Source organism: Myotis myotis, unplaced genomic scaffold, assembly GCF_014108235.1.
Source record: "Myotis myotis isolate mMyoMyo1 unplaced genomic scaffold, mMyoMyo1.p scaffold_m19_p_7, whole genome shotgun sequence".
Classification (NCBI taxonomy): Eukaryota; Metazoa; Chordata; class Mammalia; order Chiroptera; family Vespertilionidae; genus Myotis; species Myotis myotis.
Window position 1 is genome coordinate 57096928 of NW_023416379.1, and position 22219 is coordinate 57119146.

Sequence of the window (22219 nt, forward strand, 5' to 3'; positions counted from 1 at the left end):
CAATGTATTAAAGGTCATATATGACAAAACCACAGCTAATATTATACTCAATTGGGAAAAACTAAAAGCATTTCCCTTCAGATCAGTAACAAAACAAAGATGTCTACTTTCACCCCTCTTATTCAACACAGTACTAGAAATCATAGCCACAGCAATGAGACAAAAAGAAATAAAAAGCATCCAAATTGGAAAGGAAAACTGTCACTCTTTACAAATGACATATTTTACATAGAGAATCCTGAAGAATCCACCAGAAAACTACTGGAACTGATAAATTCAGTAAAGTAGTAGGATATAAAATAAATATCCAGAAATCAGTTTCCTTTTTATACACCAATAATGAACTGTCTGAAAGGGAATCTCAGAAAACAATCTCATTTACAACTGCATCAAAAATAAAAGTAAAATAACTAGGAATAAATTTAACCAAGGATGTGAAAGACCAATACTCGGAAAATTATGACACTGAAGAAAGTGATGCTACAAATAAATGGAAGCATATATATGTTCATGGATAGGAAGAATTAGCATTGTGAAAATGTCCATACTACCCAAAGCAACCTATAGATTCAACTCAATTCCTATCAAAATACCAATGGTGTACTTCACAGAATAAGATAAATAATCCAAAAATTTACATGGAACCAAAAAAGACTCCAAATAGCAATACTGAGAAAGAACACAGTTGAAGGAATCATGCTCCCTGATATTAAACTATACGACAAGGCCACAGTAATTAAAAAAAGCATGACACTAGCATAAAAACAAACAATACTAGACATATAAATCAATGAAAGAGAAGAGAGAGCCCAAAAATATACCCACGGCTACATGGCCAATTAATGTTTGTCAAAAGAGGCAAGAACATATAATGGGGTAAAGATAGTCTATTCAATAAATGGTGGTGGGAAAACTGGACTGATATATGCACAAAAATGAAACTAGACCACTTTCTTGCATCTACAAGAGTAATCAAGTAGTCTGATCCTGCCAAGGCATTAGGGATGAGTCAATTAAACGTTTGACCAAATGTAGCTAATTGTTAAATTGATAATTTTGTATGGCCCGCAAATGATGTTACAAATATCCAAATGGCTCTTGGCAGAAAAAAGGTTCCCCACCCCTGGATTACAGCCTTAAATTTAAGACTCAAACCGTAAAACTCCTAGGAAAAAACATAGGTAGTAAAATCTCCAACATTTCTCTCAATAATATTTTTTCTGATATATCTTCTTAGGGAGGTGGAAAAAAATGAGTCGAACAACATCAAATTAAAACGTTTTTTGAGCCAAAACCGGTTTGGCTCAGTGGATAGAGCGTCGGCCTTCGGACTGAAGGGTCACGGGTTCGATTCCGGTCAAGGGCATGTACCTGGGTTGCGGGCACATCCCCAGTGGGAGATGTGCAGGAGGCAGCTGATCGATGTTTCTCTCTCATCGATGTTTCTAACTCTCTATCTCTCTCCCTTCCTCTCTGTAAAAAATCAATAAAATATATTTAAAAAAAAAACACACAAAAAAAACCCCACGTTTTTTGAATGGGAGAAGATATTCACCAATAATACATCTGATAAGGGATTACTATGCAAAATTTATAAAGAATGCATACAACTCAACAGCCCCAAAACAAACAATCCAATTTAAAAATGGGCAAAGGACCTGAATAGACATTTCTTCAAAGAGGACATACATATGACTGACGGATGTGGAAAAGATGCTCAACATCAGTAATCATCAGAGAAATGGCAATTAAAACCACAATGGATATTATCTCACACCTGTCAGAATGGCTATCATCAATAAAGCTATAAACAAGTGTTGAAGATATGGAGAAAAGGGAACCCTCACCTACCGCTGTGGAAAACAGTAGGGAGGTTCTTCAAAAAATTATAAATGGAACTGCATTATGACCCTGTGATTCCACTTCTGGGTATATATCTGAAGAAACCCAAAACACTAATTCAAAAGAATAGATGCACCCCTATATTCATCGCATTGTTGTTATTTACAGTAGCCAAGCTACAGAAGCAACCCAAGTGTCCATCAATAAACAAATGGATAAAAAAGCAGCAGTACATATACACAATGGAATATTACTCTGCCATAAAAAGAGAATGAAATCTTATTATTTGTGACAGCATGGATGGACCTAGAGGGTATTATGTAAATAACAATATTCACAAACAAACATAAGAGAAATAGACTCATAGATACAGAGAACAGGCTGATGGCTGCCAGAGGGGAGAGAGTTTGGGGGAAAAGGTGAAGGGATTGAGAAATACAGATTGGTAGTTACAAAACAGTAATGGGGCTGTAAAGTACAGCGCAGGAAATATAGTCAGTAATACTGTAATAACTATGGTGCCAGGTAGGTCCTGGAAATATCAGGGGAACACTTTGTAAAGTATATGACTGTCTAACCACTGTGTTGTACACCTTAAACTAATACAAAATAATACTGAATGTAAACTGTAATTGTAATTGAAAAAATAAAAATTTAAGAAATGGCTGAAGTTTGAGAAATACTACACTTTTCAACTATGAGCATGCCATTTGTTTAGCCACCATAAGGATAGAAAAGGATATTCAAAGAAATGTAAATAGAAAAGGAGAAAAGGAAATTATTTCAAAATGAAGCAATACACAAAATGGCATTTTAAGCTAGGACTTGATTGGTATGATTTAGACATGTAGAGACAGAGCATTCAAAGAGAACAAAAGCATAACAATACAGGCCTGAGTGGTGACATGTTTCAAATCTTGATTGTGGTGGTGGTGGTGACATAGGTGTGTGTATATAATGTACATATAAAATGAGTGCACGTTACTATATGTAAATTTTCCCTTAATAAATTTGATAGCATATATTTGACCTATGCAATGAAAAGTCATTGAGGTTTCAGGCTTGAGTAACTTGGGGAGGGAGAAATGAATGCAATAAAGAGAAAATGGAAATCACATTTTAAAAGGAATCAAAAGTACTTAATTTCATATAATAAAATTTCAATTAAATATTTTAGCTATAACCGAAAAAAATAGCTCTATGCTTCTACATAATAGTTTCATTTCAGGGAGAGAACGCATCTGAATTAAGGCTTACCTATTAAAATTAAATGTGTTATCCCTCCCAAACAAAGGAGTTCATTAACAGCACTCACCCCTAACAAGGTAAGAAAGAACAGAAAGAAGTAGCCACACTGGTTCTGCGCTAGTGACACCTGACAGAATTTAGCAAAATTATGTAAGGTTGTATTAAACATGTAGATCCTGACAGTAAGCAATTTAGAAACTGCCTTAGAATTTACGTTTTAATCTTTAATTATTTTCAGTAATCAATTATTAAGTACATTTCAAGTGGCTTTTATACATTTCACAGTTGAAGAATTCATGACTAGAGAGGGAAATCATTCACAGTAAAAATAACACCATGATTAATAAGTCTTTACCTGTTGGAACTTTATAATATCATTCTTAATAAAATCATAACTTGCCCATAACAATCAAATTCAAAACCTGAAATAATTATGCTATTGAAAAGCATCAACAGACCAGAAAAAGAAGATACTCTTCTGCTATAAGTTAAGGCATTGGGTCCATAGAAACCTGTGTGTATCCTTAATATTTTACTGGTTCTAGATCTGCATGCCACTAGATCTGCATGCTCCAGAAAACTTAACATGGAAGCCATGTGGGGAATTTCAGAGTTGAAAGGGGACTCAAGTCAAGTGCTATACTTTCGAAATTGGTATCCTACTTACAATAAGTCAGTTCTTGAAACTGAGGTGAAATGACATAAGGAAACCAGTTTTACCATAAGTTGACTGGCATAAACAAGTTCCTACAGGAATGATACAAGGAAACAACACTGAAGGAAATGTTATTCTAGGACCTGCTGTATATTCTAGATATTAACAGGTTAGCTATGAGGAAATAGGCTCTCTGCCCTGGTCGGTTTAGGAAACGCTTTGATAACGTTCCCTTGAGGATTTACATGCATATAAGAATAGTAGTAAAGGTTTTGAGAAGTCCTGCAGGTAAAAGCAAATCAAAAGTTAAACTCCTGATTAAACCCAATGTGCTTCCAAATCATTTGCCATGGAACACTCTTTTGGGGCAGTAAGCCTGTTACTGAATTCAGAACATTGTTCAGGGTGAAACATCAGTTTGAAAAACTCTAAACTTACGAAATTCCCTTAAACAGATGACAAAACTGAGGCCCAGAGAGCTCATTCCAGGTTAGCAGAACAAAGAACTTAGGAGGTGAATAGGACTCCTTTGCCTTTATATATATCGTTAAACATTTAATTAACAACATTTAATTTACATGCAACATTTTGGTTGTGCTATCACATTTTCTGGTTTGTGTATTAACTTAGGTGTTTTTAATTCTTCCTTCAAGACTTCAGTTCCTGATAATCATGTCCACCTGGATATTTGCTATTATTTAGCAATACTGGAGAATTATGTAGTTCAGAGCGGCAGCTGAAAGTAATCACTGAAAATAAAGCACGTGTACTACAACTGGTGTTAGTTTACTCTTGTTATAACTTGTCAGCTCAACTAAATCATTGTGTTGTTTATCAGGTGAGTTACTTAGCACCTAATGCTGACATGTTATTCACAGTAAAATGAAGATCTATGTATGTCTGCATAGAAGATAGCCAATAACAACGAAAAGGAGAGGGGGTTTTTTCTATAGTTCAAGGCTTTTGTATCAGGCATCTTCCTCTTTTTGTAATTATTAAAAAGTCTTGATTGCTTTAACTACAACCTCCAAATCAATTTCCCCCTCATCTTTATGTTTCTCAAACTCCATAGAAGTGTAAGATTAATCAAAACACAATTTACGTAGCTTTAAAAAAGTACAGTTGCCCTAGCCGGTTTGGCTCAGTGGGTAGAGCGTCGGCCTGCGGACTGAAGGGTCTCGGTTTCGATTTCCCTCAAGGGCACACGCCTGGGTTGCGCGCTAGGTCCCCACAGGGGGCGTGCAGCAGGCAGCCAAATCAGTGATTCTCTCTCACTGATGTTTCCATCTCTCTCTCTCCCCCTCTCCCTTCCTCTCTGAAACATATTAAAAATGTAATCTCTTAAAAAAAAAAGAGTTCTTATAGTGTTAAAAAAAATGCATAGTTGTGTGCCACTCTTTTCCTCCGCAGGGTAGAAGAATGGAGAAGGCTGAACAGGTAACTGTAGTTTATGCAGCAACTTTAAAAGCCTCGGAATCAAAGGTGATCATTAACAACTTCCTTAGGACTAATCTGACTTCCTCTCATCGACTTGGGCACTCCTTTCCGACCCCTCGCGTGGGCCATGCACCGGGGGTGGCATTCACTGCTGTCACAATATCAGAACGATCGCACACACTAGTGAGGCTGCACGAGGCCTTGGTGCCGCCAACAAAGGGTTCCCCCGCGCGCCTTCCTCGCCCAGGTGCGACCTCCACTCCAACCTGGCGCCCGGCCGGCCCCAGCGCGGGCGGCTGGGGATCCGCCACCGGACACCTGCGGCCGCCCTCGCGCCTCCGCCCCGCCCCAGCCCGCCGGTCCCCGCGCAGCTCCGCTTCCCCGGAAACCAGAGGACAGCCGCCCGGCTGCGCGGCTTCATGCGGCGCCAGGGCGGCATCGCCCCCGACGCCACAGCAGCCTGACCCGGCATGTCCCCGCGGCTCCGGAACGAGGCAGGCCGAGGAAGCCGCTCAGAGCCAGCGGCCGGCCTCGTGACCGCTACGGGGGCGGGGACACGGTTACCTGCTGTGGGCTCCGCCGCTGCCGCCAGCGCCGCTCTCCTGGCAACCGCGGCAGCTACACGGAGGCCGAAAGCCGAAGGGCTTGGTGACAGCTCCCAGCGTGCACCGCGCTGCGCCCACGCCCACGCCGGCGTCGACGTCGACGAGCTCTATATCCACCCCCTGGTCCGTTCCCCGTGCTGGGCGCCAGCTGTCGCCACAGCGCCCTCAAGCGGAGTGTCAGGGAAGCGGTCCAGGGCCACCAACGGCGGAAGTGGGCCTGCAAAGGGGTTTATAGCAGGTGTTTTTAACTCTCCAGCGCCAGCCAATCCTGAGAGTTTGAAGGGATGCTAGGAGTTGAAAACAGCTTTTACATAAGTAATATTTAAATAAGTGTTTAAATATAATTTAAATAATTCCTTTGTATTTCTTAGGCAGACCTTGAGGCCCAGAGAGATTAGAAGATTTAGGAAATTCCAATAGTTATCAGCTTTGGACTGTTTGAGCCTAGAACTCTCTAAATCACGTAGTTATTGCAAGGAGGATTGCACTGTTTTGCCTAAATCATAGGGTCAAAAAAATAATTTCTTTTTCACCAATGTAAAAATATAAAAATATTTAAAAATAATCAAAATCGCCCGCCTGCATGGCTCAGTGGTTGAGCGTCGACCTTTGAACCAGAAGGTCATGGGTTCGATTCCCTGTCAGGGCATATATCCAGAGTGCAGGCTTGATCCCCAGTGTGGGGCGTGCAGGAGGCAGCCAATGATTCACTCTCATCATTGATGTTTCTCTCTCTCTCTCTCCCTTTCCCTTACTCTCTAAAATCAATAAAAATATATTTTAAAAAATAATAAAATAAACCAATTATGAAGAGCATACTATGCTAAGAATGTTATTTAAGCACTTAATAGCATAGCCTTGAGAATTAAAGAAATATGAGTTGAAATCATCACCCTTCATCACCATTATCTGAGATGGAATAGTAGTAAAGTTAATTCTGTGTTGTTGAATCATTGTGATGGATACAGGAATTTGTGATGCAACATGATAAACTTTTAAAACTTCAAATACTGATTTTAGTTAATCCTCACCCAAGGATAATTTTCTATTGATTTTTAGGAAGAGTGGAAGGGAGAGGGAGAGACAGAGAGAGAAACATTAATGTGAGAGACACATTGGTTGGTTGCCCCCTGCACACACCCCAACCAGGCTGATGCTCTATCCACTTAGCCAAACCAGCTAGGGCTCAAATACCAATTTTAGAAATATTGTCTTATACTAGTGTCTCTAAGATAGGGGTTTTATTATCTACTCAGAAAATGTCTAGATGAATGTTTGGTGTGTGGTAATTATGACCTTGAAATTATAAAGTAGAACATCAATAAACATAAGATTTTCTGAATACAAACATTCACTGTTTCTGTTTTTAAAAAAACAGTCTCTTTCTTTTAAAGAATTCTTATAATGCGTCCATGGACTTATATTTTAGCATTTTCCATTATAAGTATTTACAATATACTAGATCCTTTTCTTTACTGTGTCAAACTTTCCAAAACAATCTTCTGGTAGTAATAAGATTAGGACTTCCCTGAGTCAGTTTTTACTTCCACAAAAGTGAATAGTGAAAATGTACACATGGAATCATTCTCATCTTCCTTTTTTCAAAGCTTATAGGAATGATTAATCCTGTGATTCATGTTACTGGTTTTAATACACTCTATTCTGCATAGGGAACAGAAAACTTCTCACACTTTTGCAACTTGGAGCAACTGTGTTTAACTTGAGAAGCAATGTCACGTCAATCCTGGACATCTGTGGCCTCAGAGAGAGGAGAGCTACTGAAGGACCTCCCGCCCATAGATCATAAAAATGAAATCATAGTCCATAAAAACAAGACAAAATAAAACGAAACACAAAAACAAAATACAGTGTATTTGGGGTGAAGAATTCTGCTCTTGGGCCTCCAGGGGACTGTGCCTGCCTGTATGAACTCCCTCTCTTCCAGCCTCACATCCCTATCCACTCTAGCCAAAGGAATGCACGCCCCGTCTGATTTTTAAGGTCATTTCCAAGGAGACTAACGCATCAGGTCACACCCACAAGAAGCAGGGTGGGAGGACAACCTGGCTCTCCCACCCACCTTCACAATGCTCAGACCCCAAACCCGCTCTGAAAACGCTCACGCCCCCCAGATCGAGTCCTCTAGGCAGCGCACTCTCCGCCCGGCAGGTGGCGCTGTGGGCGGGCTGGCTGTTTCAGCCGAGCGAGCCCATCCCGGAATCCCGTGCCGCCGCCGCCGGGGCTGCTTGGGTTTGAGCCGCACGTGCAGAGGCGCTTCTGGCCCCGGTGGCGGCTTGGCTGGGACCTCCGTCTGGGCGCCCGCCATGGCCCCGCCGGCAGAGACGCGCGTGTTCCTGGAGGTGCGGAGACGGCTGCAGAGCGCGCTGCTGATCCTGGGGTAAGGCCAGGGGTGGGAGTGTGGGCTCCTGGGCACCGAGCCTAGCTCGCCTCTATGCTACCCGGCAAGTCTCCGCCTCCCTGGGGAGGGTGTGTTTTTGAATTTCTTCTTTCCAGCTGCTTAGAGCTCTCTTGATTACTCAGAGTAGAGTGCTCCCTCTCCTATAGCCCCCCAGCCCTTCTGCCATCTCGGCATCACCTGGGAGCTTCTGAGAAATGCAGCCTCAGTCCACAACAGACCTGCTGAATCAGAACTTGCATTTGACGTGCTTCCCCCATTCAGTTGCACGTTCACGTTTGAGGAGCACGGATGTAAAAAACATCGTCGGCGGTGCCCGGCGTTTCCAAGGAAACGGTGCCCCAAAATGCCTGTCTGACTCATTAAAGGATCTTCATTGTAGGATCAGTTCCAAAGTGAGTTTCCTGTTTTATAAATAAAGTCGGGTGGTTTTTTTTTCCTCCCCAAACTGTGCTATGCAGAGAAACTGATACAGTCATTTAAAACGTGTGTTTAGTGAGTGACTAACAAAGGTGGTATGCTCACTACAGTTCATTCTTTTATTCACATTACGAGTTCCACTGGGAAGTCTGCAAACCGTTTAACTTCTTTTTTTCTTTTTTCTTTTCCGCTACATGAATACGAAACTGTTAGAAAAAGTGTTCTCCTTTTTGTTTTGTTTTGTAGTATGTGATTCTTTCTCCTGTGCCCACTGTTTCAAAAACAGCAAATTCGATATTAAAATCCTAAAAATTTTATTACACAATGCCACTGTGAGGTAGATTGGTGCTTAGCTTTACCTCTTTTCCTTAAGTCAGCCGGGTGTCTGTGTGGCAGTTTTGGATTCGGCAGGAGAACTGAATTCAAATCCTAGCTTCTTCACAAAGGTAGAATTCTAGTTAGTCTGAATTTTTTTCAGTTGTAAAACGGCGATATTGACTTCTCTTCTTTCTGTCTCTCAAATCAGATAAGTATCTCCAATTCCATTTCACTTTGTAGGGTAATTAGGGACCCAAACCTTACACAAAACAAAACAACCTCGCTGCTTTCTTCAGGGTTGTCCTGGATTACTCTCCCTTGTTTAAGCAAGTTCAGAAACCTAACTGCTGGACTGCTGGTTTGTCCCCGGGTGGTCTTTGACCATTGAGCTTTATCACTAATCAATTCCCTCTACTCTAAAAGCAACCAGTGTTCTGATTTCATTCAACAAAGATTGGTTTTGCCATTGCTCACTTTGTTGTTGTTGTTTCTGGCTGCTTTCCTTCAACAGTATTTCTGAGATTCATGTTTCATCCCTGCCATTGAATACGTAAATAATCCAATTCTTTTTTCCTGCTGAGTAGTTTTCCACTGAATGAACATATGACAGTTCATTTATTCATTCTCCGGTTGCTGGAGAATTTTGTGTGTTTTAGAGCAGGGTAGGGAAACTTTTTTTCTGCCAAGGGCTATTGGGATACTTAACACATCATTTGTGGGCCATACAAAATTATCAACTTAAACATTAGCCTGTTATATTTGGTCAAACATTTAACTAAGTAGCCCCTAATACCTTGGCAGGACCAGACCAAACGACTTAGGCCTTATACGGCCTTATACGGCCTGCAGGACATCGTTTCCCACTTCTGTTCTAGAGTTTGCTTATTATGGATAAAGCTGCCACACATTGTTGTATAAGTCTTTTTGTGGACATGCATTTTCCTTTCTCATAGGTAATTACCTAAGAGTGGAATTGATGGGTCATAGGGCAGATGTGGCCTTCACTTTATGAGAAATTGCCAAACAACCTCCAAAGTAGTTGTACCATTTTACACTCTCACCAGAAAAAAAAAAATGAGAGTTCCAATTGCTTCACATTCTCATCTGCATTTAGTGTTGTAAGGCTTTTTGATTGTAGTCAATATAGTGATATAAAGTGGTATCTCATTGTCATTTTAATTTGCATTTCCTTGACTAATAATGTTGAGTACCTTTTATTTGTTCTTTGGTTATTCACATATGTTTCTTAGTAAGGTATCTTATAATGTTTTGGCATTAAAAAATCCGGTTGTTTGCCTTATTATTGAATTTGAAAAGTTCTTTATATAGTCTGGAAAAATGCTTTTTTTCATTTATGCCTTGTGAGTATCTAAATATTTTCTCTCTGTGTGTAACTTACCTTTTCATTTTCTTAATAGTGTTTTTTGATGAACAGAAATTTTTAATTATAATGAAATCCAGTTTATTGCATTTTTCCTTAATGATTAGTGTTTTTGTATCTTAAGAAATCTTTGTCTACCTTAGGCTTGTAAAGATTTATTTTCCTATGTTTATATTTTAGGAGTTAACATAGTTTAAGCTTTTACATTTAGGTCTGTGAATATGGTAAATTCATTTTTGTGTTTGGAGTAAGGCATGGTCAAGTCCTTTTTTTTTTTTTTCTGTAAGGATATCCAGTTGTTTTATCACCATTAGTTAAAAAGACTGTCATTTCTCCCATTGAATTAACTCAGTGTCTTTTCAGAAATCAGTTGACTATACTGTTTGCATGGTATGTCCTTTTTTACACTTTTACTCTCAATCCATCTTTATATATAAAATTTTTATAGCACACTGGGTGAAGTTTTTTAAAATTCATTCTGACAATTTATACAATTAATTAGAATTTTTAGTCTGCACATTTTACAGTTAATGTACATGATATGATTGAATTTTATTCTTGTACCTAATCTTAAAACAAATGCTTGTAGTATTTAATCTTTAGGTATGATGAAGTTGATTTTTGGCTAACCTGTTTGATAGATTGCATAGTTCTTCTTCTAGTTTAAGGGTGTGTGTGTGTTTTAATTTATTGATTTTTTTTGAGAGACATCAATTTGTTGTTCCATTTATTTATGCATTCAATAATTGACTCTTATATGCTCCCTGACCAGGGATTGAACCCACAACCCTGGTGTATCAGGACAATCCTCTAACCAACTGAGCTACCCAGCCAGGGCCTAGTTTAAGGTTTTTAATCATGAATAGATATTATATTATCTGTAATTATTTCTGCGTGTATTGTGACGATCATATTTTTTGCTTTGATCTTTACATCTGTGAATTGCATTAGAAAAATCTATTTATGTCAAGCCATCTTAGTATTCCTGGGATAAACCTAAGCCATTCATTTATTCAATCCACAGATATTTACTGAATTCCTATTCTACTGCCAAAACCTCAGATTCTAAGTATGGGTATACAGCTGTGAACAGTAATAAGAACAAAGACTGCCGAAACCAGTTTGGCTTAGTGGATAGAGCGTTGGCCTGCGGACTGAGGGGTCCCAGGTTCGATTCCGGTCGGGGGCATGTACCTGGGTTGCGGGCACATCCCCAGTGGGAGATGTGCAGGAGGCATTTGATCGATGTTTCTCATCAATGTTTCTAGCTCTCTAGCTCTCTCCCTTCCTCTCTGTGAAAAATCAATAAAATATATTAAAAAAAAAAAGAACAAAGACAAAAATATTTATTCTCATTGAATTTACAGTCTAATGGTGGCTGTGGGTGAGAATTAGGCAGAAAAACACACACAAAATAAACAAAATACACATTATATTGAATACAGATAAGCACCTGGAAAAAAAATACAACAGAAAAAGGAATAGGTAAAACAAACGACAAATTGTTATTCCAAAGGCAAAAACAAGATTTGAGTAATAAACTGAAAGAAGTATGGTTTGGAACTATGGGATACCTGGTAGAAGACTGTTTTCCTCTGAGTATGAAGGGGTGCTTAGTTCATAGAGGTGTGGGTGGGCTGGTGGAGCACATAATAAAGGGTCAGACAATGAGTGGTGTGCTGGTGAGTATTTAGCAACCTGCACTCCAGGAAAACAAAGCAACCAACCAAACAAAAACCTCCCAATTTGCAGCATTTACTGATTTCTGCGGTGTAAATACTTTCACTATGGATGATGCCAAAGCTGTCAAAGTGAGGTCAACTGGTTTTCAAAATGCCTGCAACTTTCACACGTGGCTCTAGTGTATCACTGGGTCTTATACACCATTGAAGAGACATTAGCTGGTACTCAGGGCAAGATATGAACTTACTGGATAGTTTCAAGCAAAATGTGACGCCTGAAAGAAGACAAATGGATAGTGAAGAAAGCCTCAAGTTATAAAAAGTGCTAACAATTAGAGTTTCAAAACTTTGTTTTGGGTTGATAGCAAACTTGAGATAAGTTGCTGTCCCACCTGAATATGTTACTGTGGATTTCCTACACGTAAGCACATTTTCCTCCATAACCACCAGGCAACCCTCAAAATTGGGAAATAGGTTACTGTCTTCTTATACTCAAACCTCATTCAAGCTTTGCCCGTTGTCTACATAATATCTGTGATTGTGCAGGGATCCAGTTCATTCATTGCCAGGTTTACCTCGGAAGGAACAGTTCCTCAGTTTTCCTTAACTTTCATGATCCTGACACTTTTAAAGATTACAGCCCAATTATTTTGTATAATATCCTGTCACTTGGGTTTGTCTCATGTTTCCTCAAAATTAGGTCCAGGTTATACATCTTTGGCAGTAATATCATAGAAATGATTCTGTGTTCTCATTACAACCTATCAGATGGCACATGATTTTGATTGGTCCAATTAAATTTCACATTAACCTTGAGTGCTTAAAGTGGTGTCTGCCAGGCTTCTCCACCATAAAGTTACTCTTTTTCTCTTCAAAATCAGTGTTACTGAAGAGATCCTTTGATGCTATGTAAATGCCCTGGTCCTCATCAGATTTTTTTTTTATTATTATTCACTAGAGGCCCGGTGCACAAAAATTTGTGCACTCAGGGGGAAGGAGGGGTCCCTCAGCCCGGCCTGTGCCCTCTCGCAGTCTGGGACCCCTTGGGAGATAACGACCTGCTGGCTTAGGCCTGCTCCTGGGTGGCAGAGGGCAGGCCCAATCCCTAGGTACAGCCCCTGGTTGGGCTCAGAGCAGGGCCGATTGGGAGTTGGGGCGCCGCCCCTGTCATGCACAGAGCAGGGCGGATCGGGAGGTTGCGATGCCACCCTCAGTCACGCTCAGGGTAGGGCCGATTGGGGGGTTGGGGCACTCACACTCAAGGCAGGGTCGATGGGGAGGTTGCGGCGCCACCCCCTGTCACGCACAGAGCAGGTCCAATCAGGGGGTTGGGGCGCTGCCCCCTGTCACTCACAGAGCAGGGCCCATCAGGGGGGTTGGGGCTCCATACTCTGTCACGCACAGAGCAGGGTCGATTAGGGGGTTGGGGAGCTCCCCGCTGTCATGCACAGAGCAGGGCCCATCAGGGGGTTGGGGAGCTCCCCCCTGTCACGCACAGAGTAGGGCCGATAGGGGAGTTGGGGCACCGGCCCCTGTCACACACAGAGCAGGGCGGATCAGGGGGTTGGGGCGCCGCACCCTGTCACACTCAGGGCAGGGCCGATGGGGAGGTTATGGCTCTACCCCGTCACACACAGAGCAGGGCCCATGGTGGGAGGTTGGGGCGCCGCACCCTGTCACACACAGAGCCGCAGGGCAATCAGGGGGTTGGGGAGCTCCCCCCTATCAGGCACAGAGCAGGGCTGATCAAGGGGTTGGGGCACCTTCCCCTGTCATGAACAGAGCAGGGCAGATAGGGAGGTTGTGGCCTCGCCCCCTGTCACACACAGAGCTGCAGGGCGATCAGGGGGTTTGGGCGCTGCCCCCTGTCACTCTGATCCCGGTGCTGGGAGGCCTCGCGGCTCCACTGATCTCAGGCCGGGAGGCCTCGCTGCTCTGCTGATCCCAGTGCTGGGAGGCCTCATGGCTCCGCTGATCCCGGTGCTGGGAGGCATATTACCCTTTTACTATATAGGATAGAGGCCTGGTGCATGGCTGGGGGCCGGCTGGTTTGCCCTGAAGGGTGTCCTGGATCAGGGTGGGGGTCCCCACTGGGGTGCCTGGCCAGCCTGGATGAGGGGATGATGGCTGTTTGCAGCTGGTCACACAACCTTCAGGGTGGGGGTCCCCACTGGGGTGCCTGGCCAGTCTGGGTGAGGGGCTGAGGGCTGTTTTCAGGCTGGCGGGTGACTGAAGCTCCCAACCGCTCCTTTTTTTCTTTTTTTGTTTTATTCTGGGCCCGCTTTAGCTCTGGCTCTAGCTCTGAGGCATCTGCTGCTGAAAGCAGGTTTCTGGCCTTTGTTTACCTTCTGTATTTGAAACAATGTTGCGATCCTGCTGGCTGAAGCCCAGCGACTAAAGCAGGTTTCTGGGGTTTTGTTTAGCTTCTATATTTGTAACATAGTTGCTTAGAGTTGTAGCTCAGAGGCCAGCAGCGGCAGGTGGGGAATGTTGGTTTCCTTCGTCACTGAAGTAAGCAAGCCTCATGTTCGCTTCCAGCTGACTGTCTGCCAGCCACCATCTTGGCTGGCAGTTAATTTGCATATCGCCCTGATTAGCCAATGGGAAGGGTAGCGGTCGTACCCCAATTACCATGTTTCTCTTTTATTAGATAGGATAGGATTTATTTACATCAGTATGGACTCATAGTTTTATAGAGAGGGTTACTTTTTAAATCAAATTACACTTGATGTCGCCAGTGGTGGTTCCTTCAAAATTATTTGTGCCTTTTTTTATGTGTTTTATTTTATATATATTTATATATATTGATTTCAGAGTGAGGAAGGGAGAGGAGAGACAGAAACATCAATGATGAGAGAGATTCATTGCTCAGCTGCCTCCTGCTCACCTCCCACTGGGGATCAAGTCCATAATCTGGATATGTGCCCTGACCTGGAGTTGAACCGTGACCTTCTGGTTCATGGGTGGACTTGACTCTCAACCACTGAGCACACTGGCCTGATTCTTTGTCTGTTTTGACATGTCCCTATCATTTATTAATTTCTTTGTTGCACAGCAAGATGTTCCAGGTTCATCTCATGTTTTTCCTATTCCAGCCTTGCACGTAGTTATTTTTCCAAGGAACCCTGGTTTGTTTTGCTTTTGTTCATTGGTTTTTTTAAGTGGAAAATGGTCTTTAGAAAACAAGATCTGGACACAGAGTGTGCTCATTACTATTGGGTGTCACTTCTCTGAAAACCACTAGTGAACAGAATTGAGAGTGTGTGTGTGTGCGCGCACACGACATACTAGTATATGTGATGTTTGTGTATGTGTGTATGTATGTGTATCTATATCATACATGCACATACATACATGGACATCTACATATATTACTGTATCTGTTTATATACATTGAACACCATGACTTTACACTGATATTTCCAATTCTAGTCTACCACCATAGGATCCATTCTGGTTTTCTCCCTTTCCTCTTTGTAACTCTGCCCTCCCATAGTGACAATCCTGGCTTTCATTTTCCTCATGATATACCTGTATATTGAAAAAAAAATAAAATATATATATTTATTTATTTATTTTAGAGAGAGGAAGAGAGAGGGATAGAGAGTTAGAAACATCGATGAGAGAGAAACATCAATCAGCTGCTTCCTGCACACCCCCTACCAGGGATGTGCCCGCAACCAAGGTACATGCCCTTGACCGGAATCGAACCTGGGACCCCGCAGTTATATATATATAAATAATATTTTGCTGTCACCCTTTGCTGCTCCCCCCCCCCCCCCCCCCCCCCCCCCCCAGTGTTGGCACTCTCCTCACCTGCTTGGGCTGCTTGGATTGAATGTTTATGTCCCATCAAAATTCATATGTTGAAACCCTAACTCCCAGTGTGATGGGATTAGGAGTGGGGCCTTTGGTAGATATTTAAGTTTAGATGAAGTCATGAGGGTGGAGCCACCCTGATAAGAGTCAGGCTTTTATAAGAAAGTGCACCAAAGCTTCCCCTTTCTGCCATCTGAGGTTACAGGGAGAAGGCGGCCACCTGCAGGCCAGAAAGAGGGCCCTCAATAAGGAGCACATTTGCTGGCACCTTGGTCTTGGACTTCCCAGCCTCCAGAACTATGAGAAGTAAATGCCAGCTGTTTAGGCCACCCAATATGTGGTATTTTGTTATAGTTGCTTGAACCGACTAAGATAGGCTCTGAAACCCCATGCTGAGCTGCCCTCCAACCCCCAGATTTCCGCCTCACCCCTCTTTGGATCTGACATCACTGCCGAGTGGCCTCCTTAGCTCTCAGGCTGTGTGGTGCATGCCCCCCTCACCCTGCTGGATTTATCAGACACACTCCAGGCCACTGTGGTTCTCCCACCCTTGCATAGATGCCTTTCTTACTTGGCCTTGTGTAATTGGCTGAATTTTCCAGGGAAGATAAGGGGAAGAGTGGTAAGCCAGAGACGGGGTGGGAGTGGGGGCTTAAGAACCCAGTAGTAGCCCCTGGAGCACTTCCAAGTGCCAACTGGACATTTGAAAGTCACTGCAGTAGCAAAGTGGACACACTGTATCTTTAGAGTAGTGGTTGTCAAACTATGGCCCATGAGCCAAATCTAACCTGTGGCCTGTTTTGGTACAGCCTGTGAGCAGAGAATGTGTTTTACATTTTTTAAAGGGTTGTTAAAAAAGAAAAACACAAAATAGAATATGCAACAGAGACCATATATGGCCTGTAAAACCTGAAATATTTACAATCTGGCTTTTATATAAAAAGTTTTCTGATCTCTGCTTTAGAGGATTTTTAAAATATATTTTTTTATTGATTTCAGAGAGAGGGAGGGACAGAAGCATCAATGATGAGAGAGAACCATTGATCGACTGCCCTCTGCATGTCCCCTACTAGGGATCGGGGCGAAACCCAGGCATGTGCCTTGGCTAGGAACCAAATCATGACCTCCTGGTTCATGGGTTGATGATCAACCACTGAGCCACACCGACCATGTGAGGATTATTATTTCTTAAACACAATTTCTTAAAATTAGACTTTTGACCCAGGAAAATATTTGGGTTTTTTGATATTCTATGTTGCCAATTAAGTGTAATCCATATACTTTGAGAAGGAGCTAGCCAGAAGGTAGTCTTAATATTTTCTAAGGCAATTACGAGGCCTAATCAAGATTCACACCTGAACACAGGGTTTGACCTCTGTACTTAGATGACACTCTGTAGATGACGCACATTCTGAAATTAGGTGACACAGAGTGGATGGCCTGCACCTGCTGTCTGCTTTTAAGAGGAAGTCCTCTGTTACAGTGCTAAGCATATTTCAGCTTCATATGAGAATCATTTCTCTGTGTGTTTACTCCCCCTTTATATTTTGGCGGATGGGCACTGTATGTTATTCTTTATTGCCTACACTGAGTGATTTGTGTTTGTAGTGAACTGGATTAATAAGTCCTTTTATGCCTGGTATTCATACTCACTAGATTTTCGTAATTTTTTTTTATTCTTAATGTTGACAAGAAAAAATTTTTCTCCTGTACCTTTTATTTAATGTAAACCTGATCTCCTTATCAAAATCCTGTATATCCAACAACAATGCTTGAATTTACTGAAAGTTAAACATTGTAATGCTGGTCTCAGGAGCAGGAGTATTCCACTCACTCATTCATTCATTATTCAAATATCATTAAGTTAGTGCTCGGTTGATGATAGTCACTACACCCCTTCGTGTGCTTCCATAGTAACCTGTATTTGTCAGGAATAAGTACAGTGTAGTTTCCACTGATCCCTTGAGCATTCCTGTTTACTTACCTGTCCCCTATTTGGGGGAGGGGGGCCAGAGAAAATATATTGTTAGTTGTTATATTTCCAGTACCTGGCACATTATATATAGAACTCACAAAAGATGGTTTGAATGAATGAGTGAATGAATGAATATACAAACCATGCTATGGTCAAGGGATGCAAAGATGAATAAGCCACTGTCTTATGCTGCCTTTGTTGAATTCTCTTCCCAAAAATATTTCAAAGAACAAGTGTATGACATTTGACAGGCCAGTGTTAGACTGTGCTTGTTTGAAGAAACTGAAGTTGGGGAGACTTGTGGGAGGAAATTGGGGGCATGAGGAAATGGAATGGCAGGCTGTGCAGAGCAACCCCAGGAAGGTCCAGGCTGGAGCACGTGGAGGAAGCTTTAGGATAGAAGAGAGAGCTAGGAGTGGACTCACGATTATTATCATTGGAAAAAGTGCACATTTTAAAGTGCATCATTAGCATAAAAAAGAAGCAATCATAAAATATATATCCCAGAACTTTCATGTTACAGTAATAGTGTAAAGTGCTCTCTGACCTGGTCTAAACCTAGTGTAGACTTTTTTTAATTTTTATTTTTTATTGTTTTATTGCTTAAAGTATTACAAAGAGTATTACATATGTGTCCTTTTTTCCCCCCTGCCCTTGACAATCCCCTGGCCTCCCGCACCCCCCAGTGTCTTATGTCCATTGGTTATGCTTATATGCATGCATACACGTCCTTCCGTTGATCTCTTACCCCCCTCCCTCCTGCCCCCCAACCCTCCCCGGCCTTCCCGCTGCAGTTTGACAATCTGTTTGAGGCAGCTCTGCCTCTGTATCTATTATTGTTCATAAGTTTATAATGGTTGGCTCACTGTTATTTTTCTGGGATAGTTAACTTTAGGGCCTTTACTGAAGAGGAACAGAGAGATTGTTGGCCGTTTTTGTTTCTTTCATCATGTGGTTTTCAGCAATGAGAAATAATTGTTGTGTGTTTTATTTTTAATTGCCAGAGAGCCCAAAGAAGGAGGGATGCCCATGGATATTTCCATAACTCCCTCCTCGCTCCAGGTGAGGACCCCTGGAGGCTGCACAGAGATCTGCCTTCCAGCAGAGGTCAGGCTTGTGCCTTCCTCTGGCCATGGGCTGCAGTATGTGGCTGGAGATGGACTACACCTGCGGCTGCAGGCGCGGATGGAATTCAGCACAAGTAAGCTATGCCAGCACTCCTGTTTCTGCATTAACTTTTTCACTACAAATCGAAGGTGATTTTTCCCCTAAGAAGTTGAATTTTCCCAGGTGGAAATAGCTGCTCATCACTGGCATGGAAGGAGCTGGGAGTGGAAAAGATCTAGGGCAGTGGCTCTCAACCTTCCTAATGCCGCGACCCTTTAATACAGTTCCTCATGTTGTGGTGACCCCCAACCATAAAATTATTTTCGTTGCTACTTCATAACTGTAATTTTGCTACTGTTATGAATCGTAATGTAAATATCTGATATGCAGGGTGTATTTCCATTGTTACAAATTGAACATAATTAAAGCATAGTGATTAATCACAAAGACAATATGTAATTATATATGTGTTTTCCGATGGTCTTAGGCGACCCCTGTGAAAGGGTTGTTCGACCCCCAAAGGGGTCGCGACCCACAGGTTGAGAACCGCTGCTCTAGGGTCTTAGCCAGCTCTGCCATTTATCAGCTATGTGCAGTTAAACGTGTCACATAATCTTTCTGAGGTTTTGTTTCTTTTGGAATTTTTTTTAGTGGTTTTTGTTTCTTCCTAATACACTTACTTTTTAGAGCAATTTTAGGTCCACAACAAAATTGAGCAGAAGTTCACAAAGATTTTCCATATACCTCTGCTTTGTCTCTTTAATTGTAAAATTACCTGGCTCACAGAGCTGATGTGAAGGTGAAGTAAGATGGTTTGTGCAAGATGTAGTTTATTTTAAAGCGTTACATAGAAATTCATTAATTCAGTAACCATTACCTTATATTTTGAGCTAGGAATTGCTCTAGATTATAGCGATACAGATGTGAACAAACTAGGAGGGTCTCTGGCTTCAGGGAGCTTACATTGTAATGCGTGGGAATAGATAATGACCAAATTAATTACTTGGATACAGAGAAAAGCGCCATGGGCAAAGTAAAGCCAAATGATGGGATAGGGAGTGACTGGGTTTGGGTGGAGAGTGATGGAGAAGGCCACTCAAAAGAGGCGATATTTGATCAGAGAACTGAATGATGGAAATGATCCCATCCATGTAGAGACATTTCCAAATAGAATAGTACATACAAAGATTCTGAAATTGAGTATGATACATAATTTAATTTTGAATGTTGTTATGCCTATCTTATTTCCAATATTTGTTACTGGTACATTGATTCAGTAAGATAGTAAAAGTGTTTCTCAGAATAATTTATTGAATAAAATTATTGGTTTATTACATTTCTTACCATCTAAGTAATATACTTTTTAAAAAATATGTTTTATTGATTTTTTACAGAGAGGAAGGGAGTGGGATAGAGAGTTAGAAACATCGATGAGAGAGAAACATCGATCAGCTGCCTCCTGCACATCCCCCACTGGGAACGTGCCTGCAACCAAGGTACATGCCCTTGACCGGAATCGAACCTGGGACCCTTCAGTCCGCAGGCCGACACTCTAGCCACTGAGCCAAACCAGGCAGGGCAGTAATATACTTTTGAGGATTAACATGATGTTAAAATGGAGAACTTTATAGAAGTAGGGTGCAGAGGACTGATAGATGCTCATTATCAGAGAAGGATTTTATTTCTCCCAGATATACCCTTAGACTTCACTGCTGCCTCATTTTTACTAAGCCTTTCATCTGAACTGCATGGAGCCAGTGGTGGGGTCCAGCAGATTGTTTTGAAGAGCCATTTAAAAGATGGGAGCCTTTTTCAGTTCCCCTGAGTCTTTTTGCTGGCTTTTGAAAGGGAAGAGAAGATAGAGAGCAAGTTTCGCTTCTTCTTTGCTGGAGAGTAATTTTGCTCGTGTCCCGGGTTGATGAATAACTAGTCTGAGTTGGGTAGAGTTGGTTTTAGGGATAAGAGATAGGGAAAAGAAATGCCAATGAGCTTAAACGGTGTAAGATAAACACGAAGAATGACTGTTGGACTATTCATGGAAAGCAGAGTGGGTGACTAGCCGGGAAGCACACTCACACTCCCCAGTGTACCTAATGTAGGCGGAGGAAGTGGTGTGTCAGGGAAGAAGCCGTGGGAGGCTGGCCCTTGTCCTGTCATCACCTTCTCTGTAGCAGTGATGGACAATCACAGCAGTCACAGTCTGGAACTTGGGAAACGGCATAGTGGGGTGCTTTCAGATCTACTGTTAGTTTTCTGGGAACATGATTTTAGGGCCCATACTTAGGGGGTATGGAGACCTTTCAGAATCAAGAATTGGTTTATCACCTACCCATATTGTGTAACAGTTAATATGCAAATAGCAAAACTTGAACTATTTAAAAAAATTTAAGTCAGCCAGCATTATTGTTTAGTTTTGGCTGGAGGACAAAATAAATTGACTGCTATGTGTTGTTTTGCATGTTGTTTGCATTCATTGGTCTCCTGTTTCTTTCTAGTTCTGAAACATATTTTACTCAAATATCTGAAAAAGGAAAGCTTTCAAAAGCTTGTTCTGTAGTGCATGAAAAGATATGCGAAATAGTCCTCCGCACTTAATTGCTTTAGAGCTTTGCTCATAATAGGTACTGAATAAATAAATACTAGATAGATGCATACTGATGTAAGCTTGAATCAGTCGGAATCTCTTGTAGGAAGAGAGTTTTGAAATTTTTAGCATTCAGTTGTGATGCGGGGTCTTTAAAAAGGCAACTTTTCTGTTGTAAGAACTTCCTTCTCGGGATCGTAGTAAACGTATTGCCACACTGTTTTGAGTGTAACTTAGGTCAGACCATAACCTTGACGTGGAACACGCACGAGTCTGATATAGCACAGGCACGAGGTTCGCCCCAGGTGCTGGCGCCTCTCCCAGGATGCCCTGTATCTGAAAGTTCTGACGCGAACCTGAGCTAGAGGATCATGCTGGGTGACCAGCAGAGGGGAGTATTTCGCTAAAAATTTGTTTACTGGTTCTGAAAAGAATATTTTGGATGTCTTACCTAGGTCTACTTAATCTTACCATACATACAAAATAACATAAACCAAATTTAAGTTGCCTGATTCTAATGGACAGGACCTCATTTCTTTATATTTTTAAATATAACACATATTTTTGTGGGGTTTTTTTCGGGGGCGGGGGGAAGAGAGTGAAAAAAAATTTTTCTTCATGAATAAATAAAGGAAACAGAGAATAGACTGCTTTATGCTGCATTTCACATAATGTGGGAAATATATGTTTTTCCACAGCTTTAATCAGAAATTGAGTTTTGCTCTTAAGA

General features: G+C 41.7%; 2 protein-coding genes across 12 annotated transcripts in view; one reads left to right on the forward strand and one right to left on the reverse strand.

The window, feature by feature from the left end:
* DOP1A (DOP1 leucine zipper like protein A) overlaps positions 1-5857 on the reverse strand; it is a 106762-nt gene extending 100905 nt beyond the window's left edge. For all 9 annotated transcript variants that reach the window (XM_036317690.1, XM_036317687.1, XM_036317686.1 and 6 more), the window contains exon 1: positions 5747-5857. The gene's annotated coding sequence lies outside the window, so the exon portion shown is untranslated. The remainder of the gene's footprint in view (positions 1-5746) is intronic.
* A 2150-nt stretch (positions 5858-8007) lies between these two features.
* The window catches only part of UBE3D (ubiquitin protein ligase E3D), a 145667-nt gene continuing 131455 nt past the window's right edge, over positions 8008-22219 (forward strand). For all 3 annotated transcript variants that reach the window (XM_036317523.1, XM_036317522.1, XM_036317525.1), the window contains exons 1-2: positions 8008-8185; positions 18803-18999. In XM_036317523.1, coding sequence (XP_036173416.1) covers positions 8112-8185; positions 18803-18999 — 271 coding nt within the window. In that variant the 5' untranslated portion in view covers positions 8008-8111. The remainder of the gene's footprint in view (positions 8186-18802; positions 19000-22219) is intronic.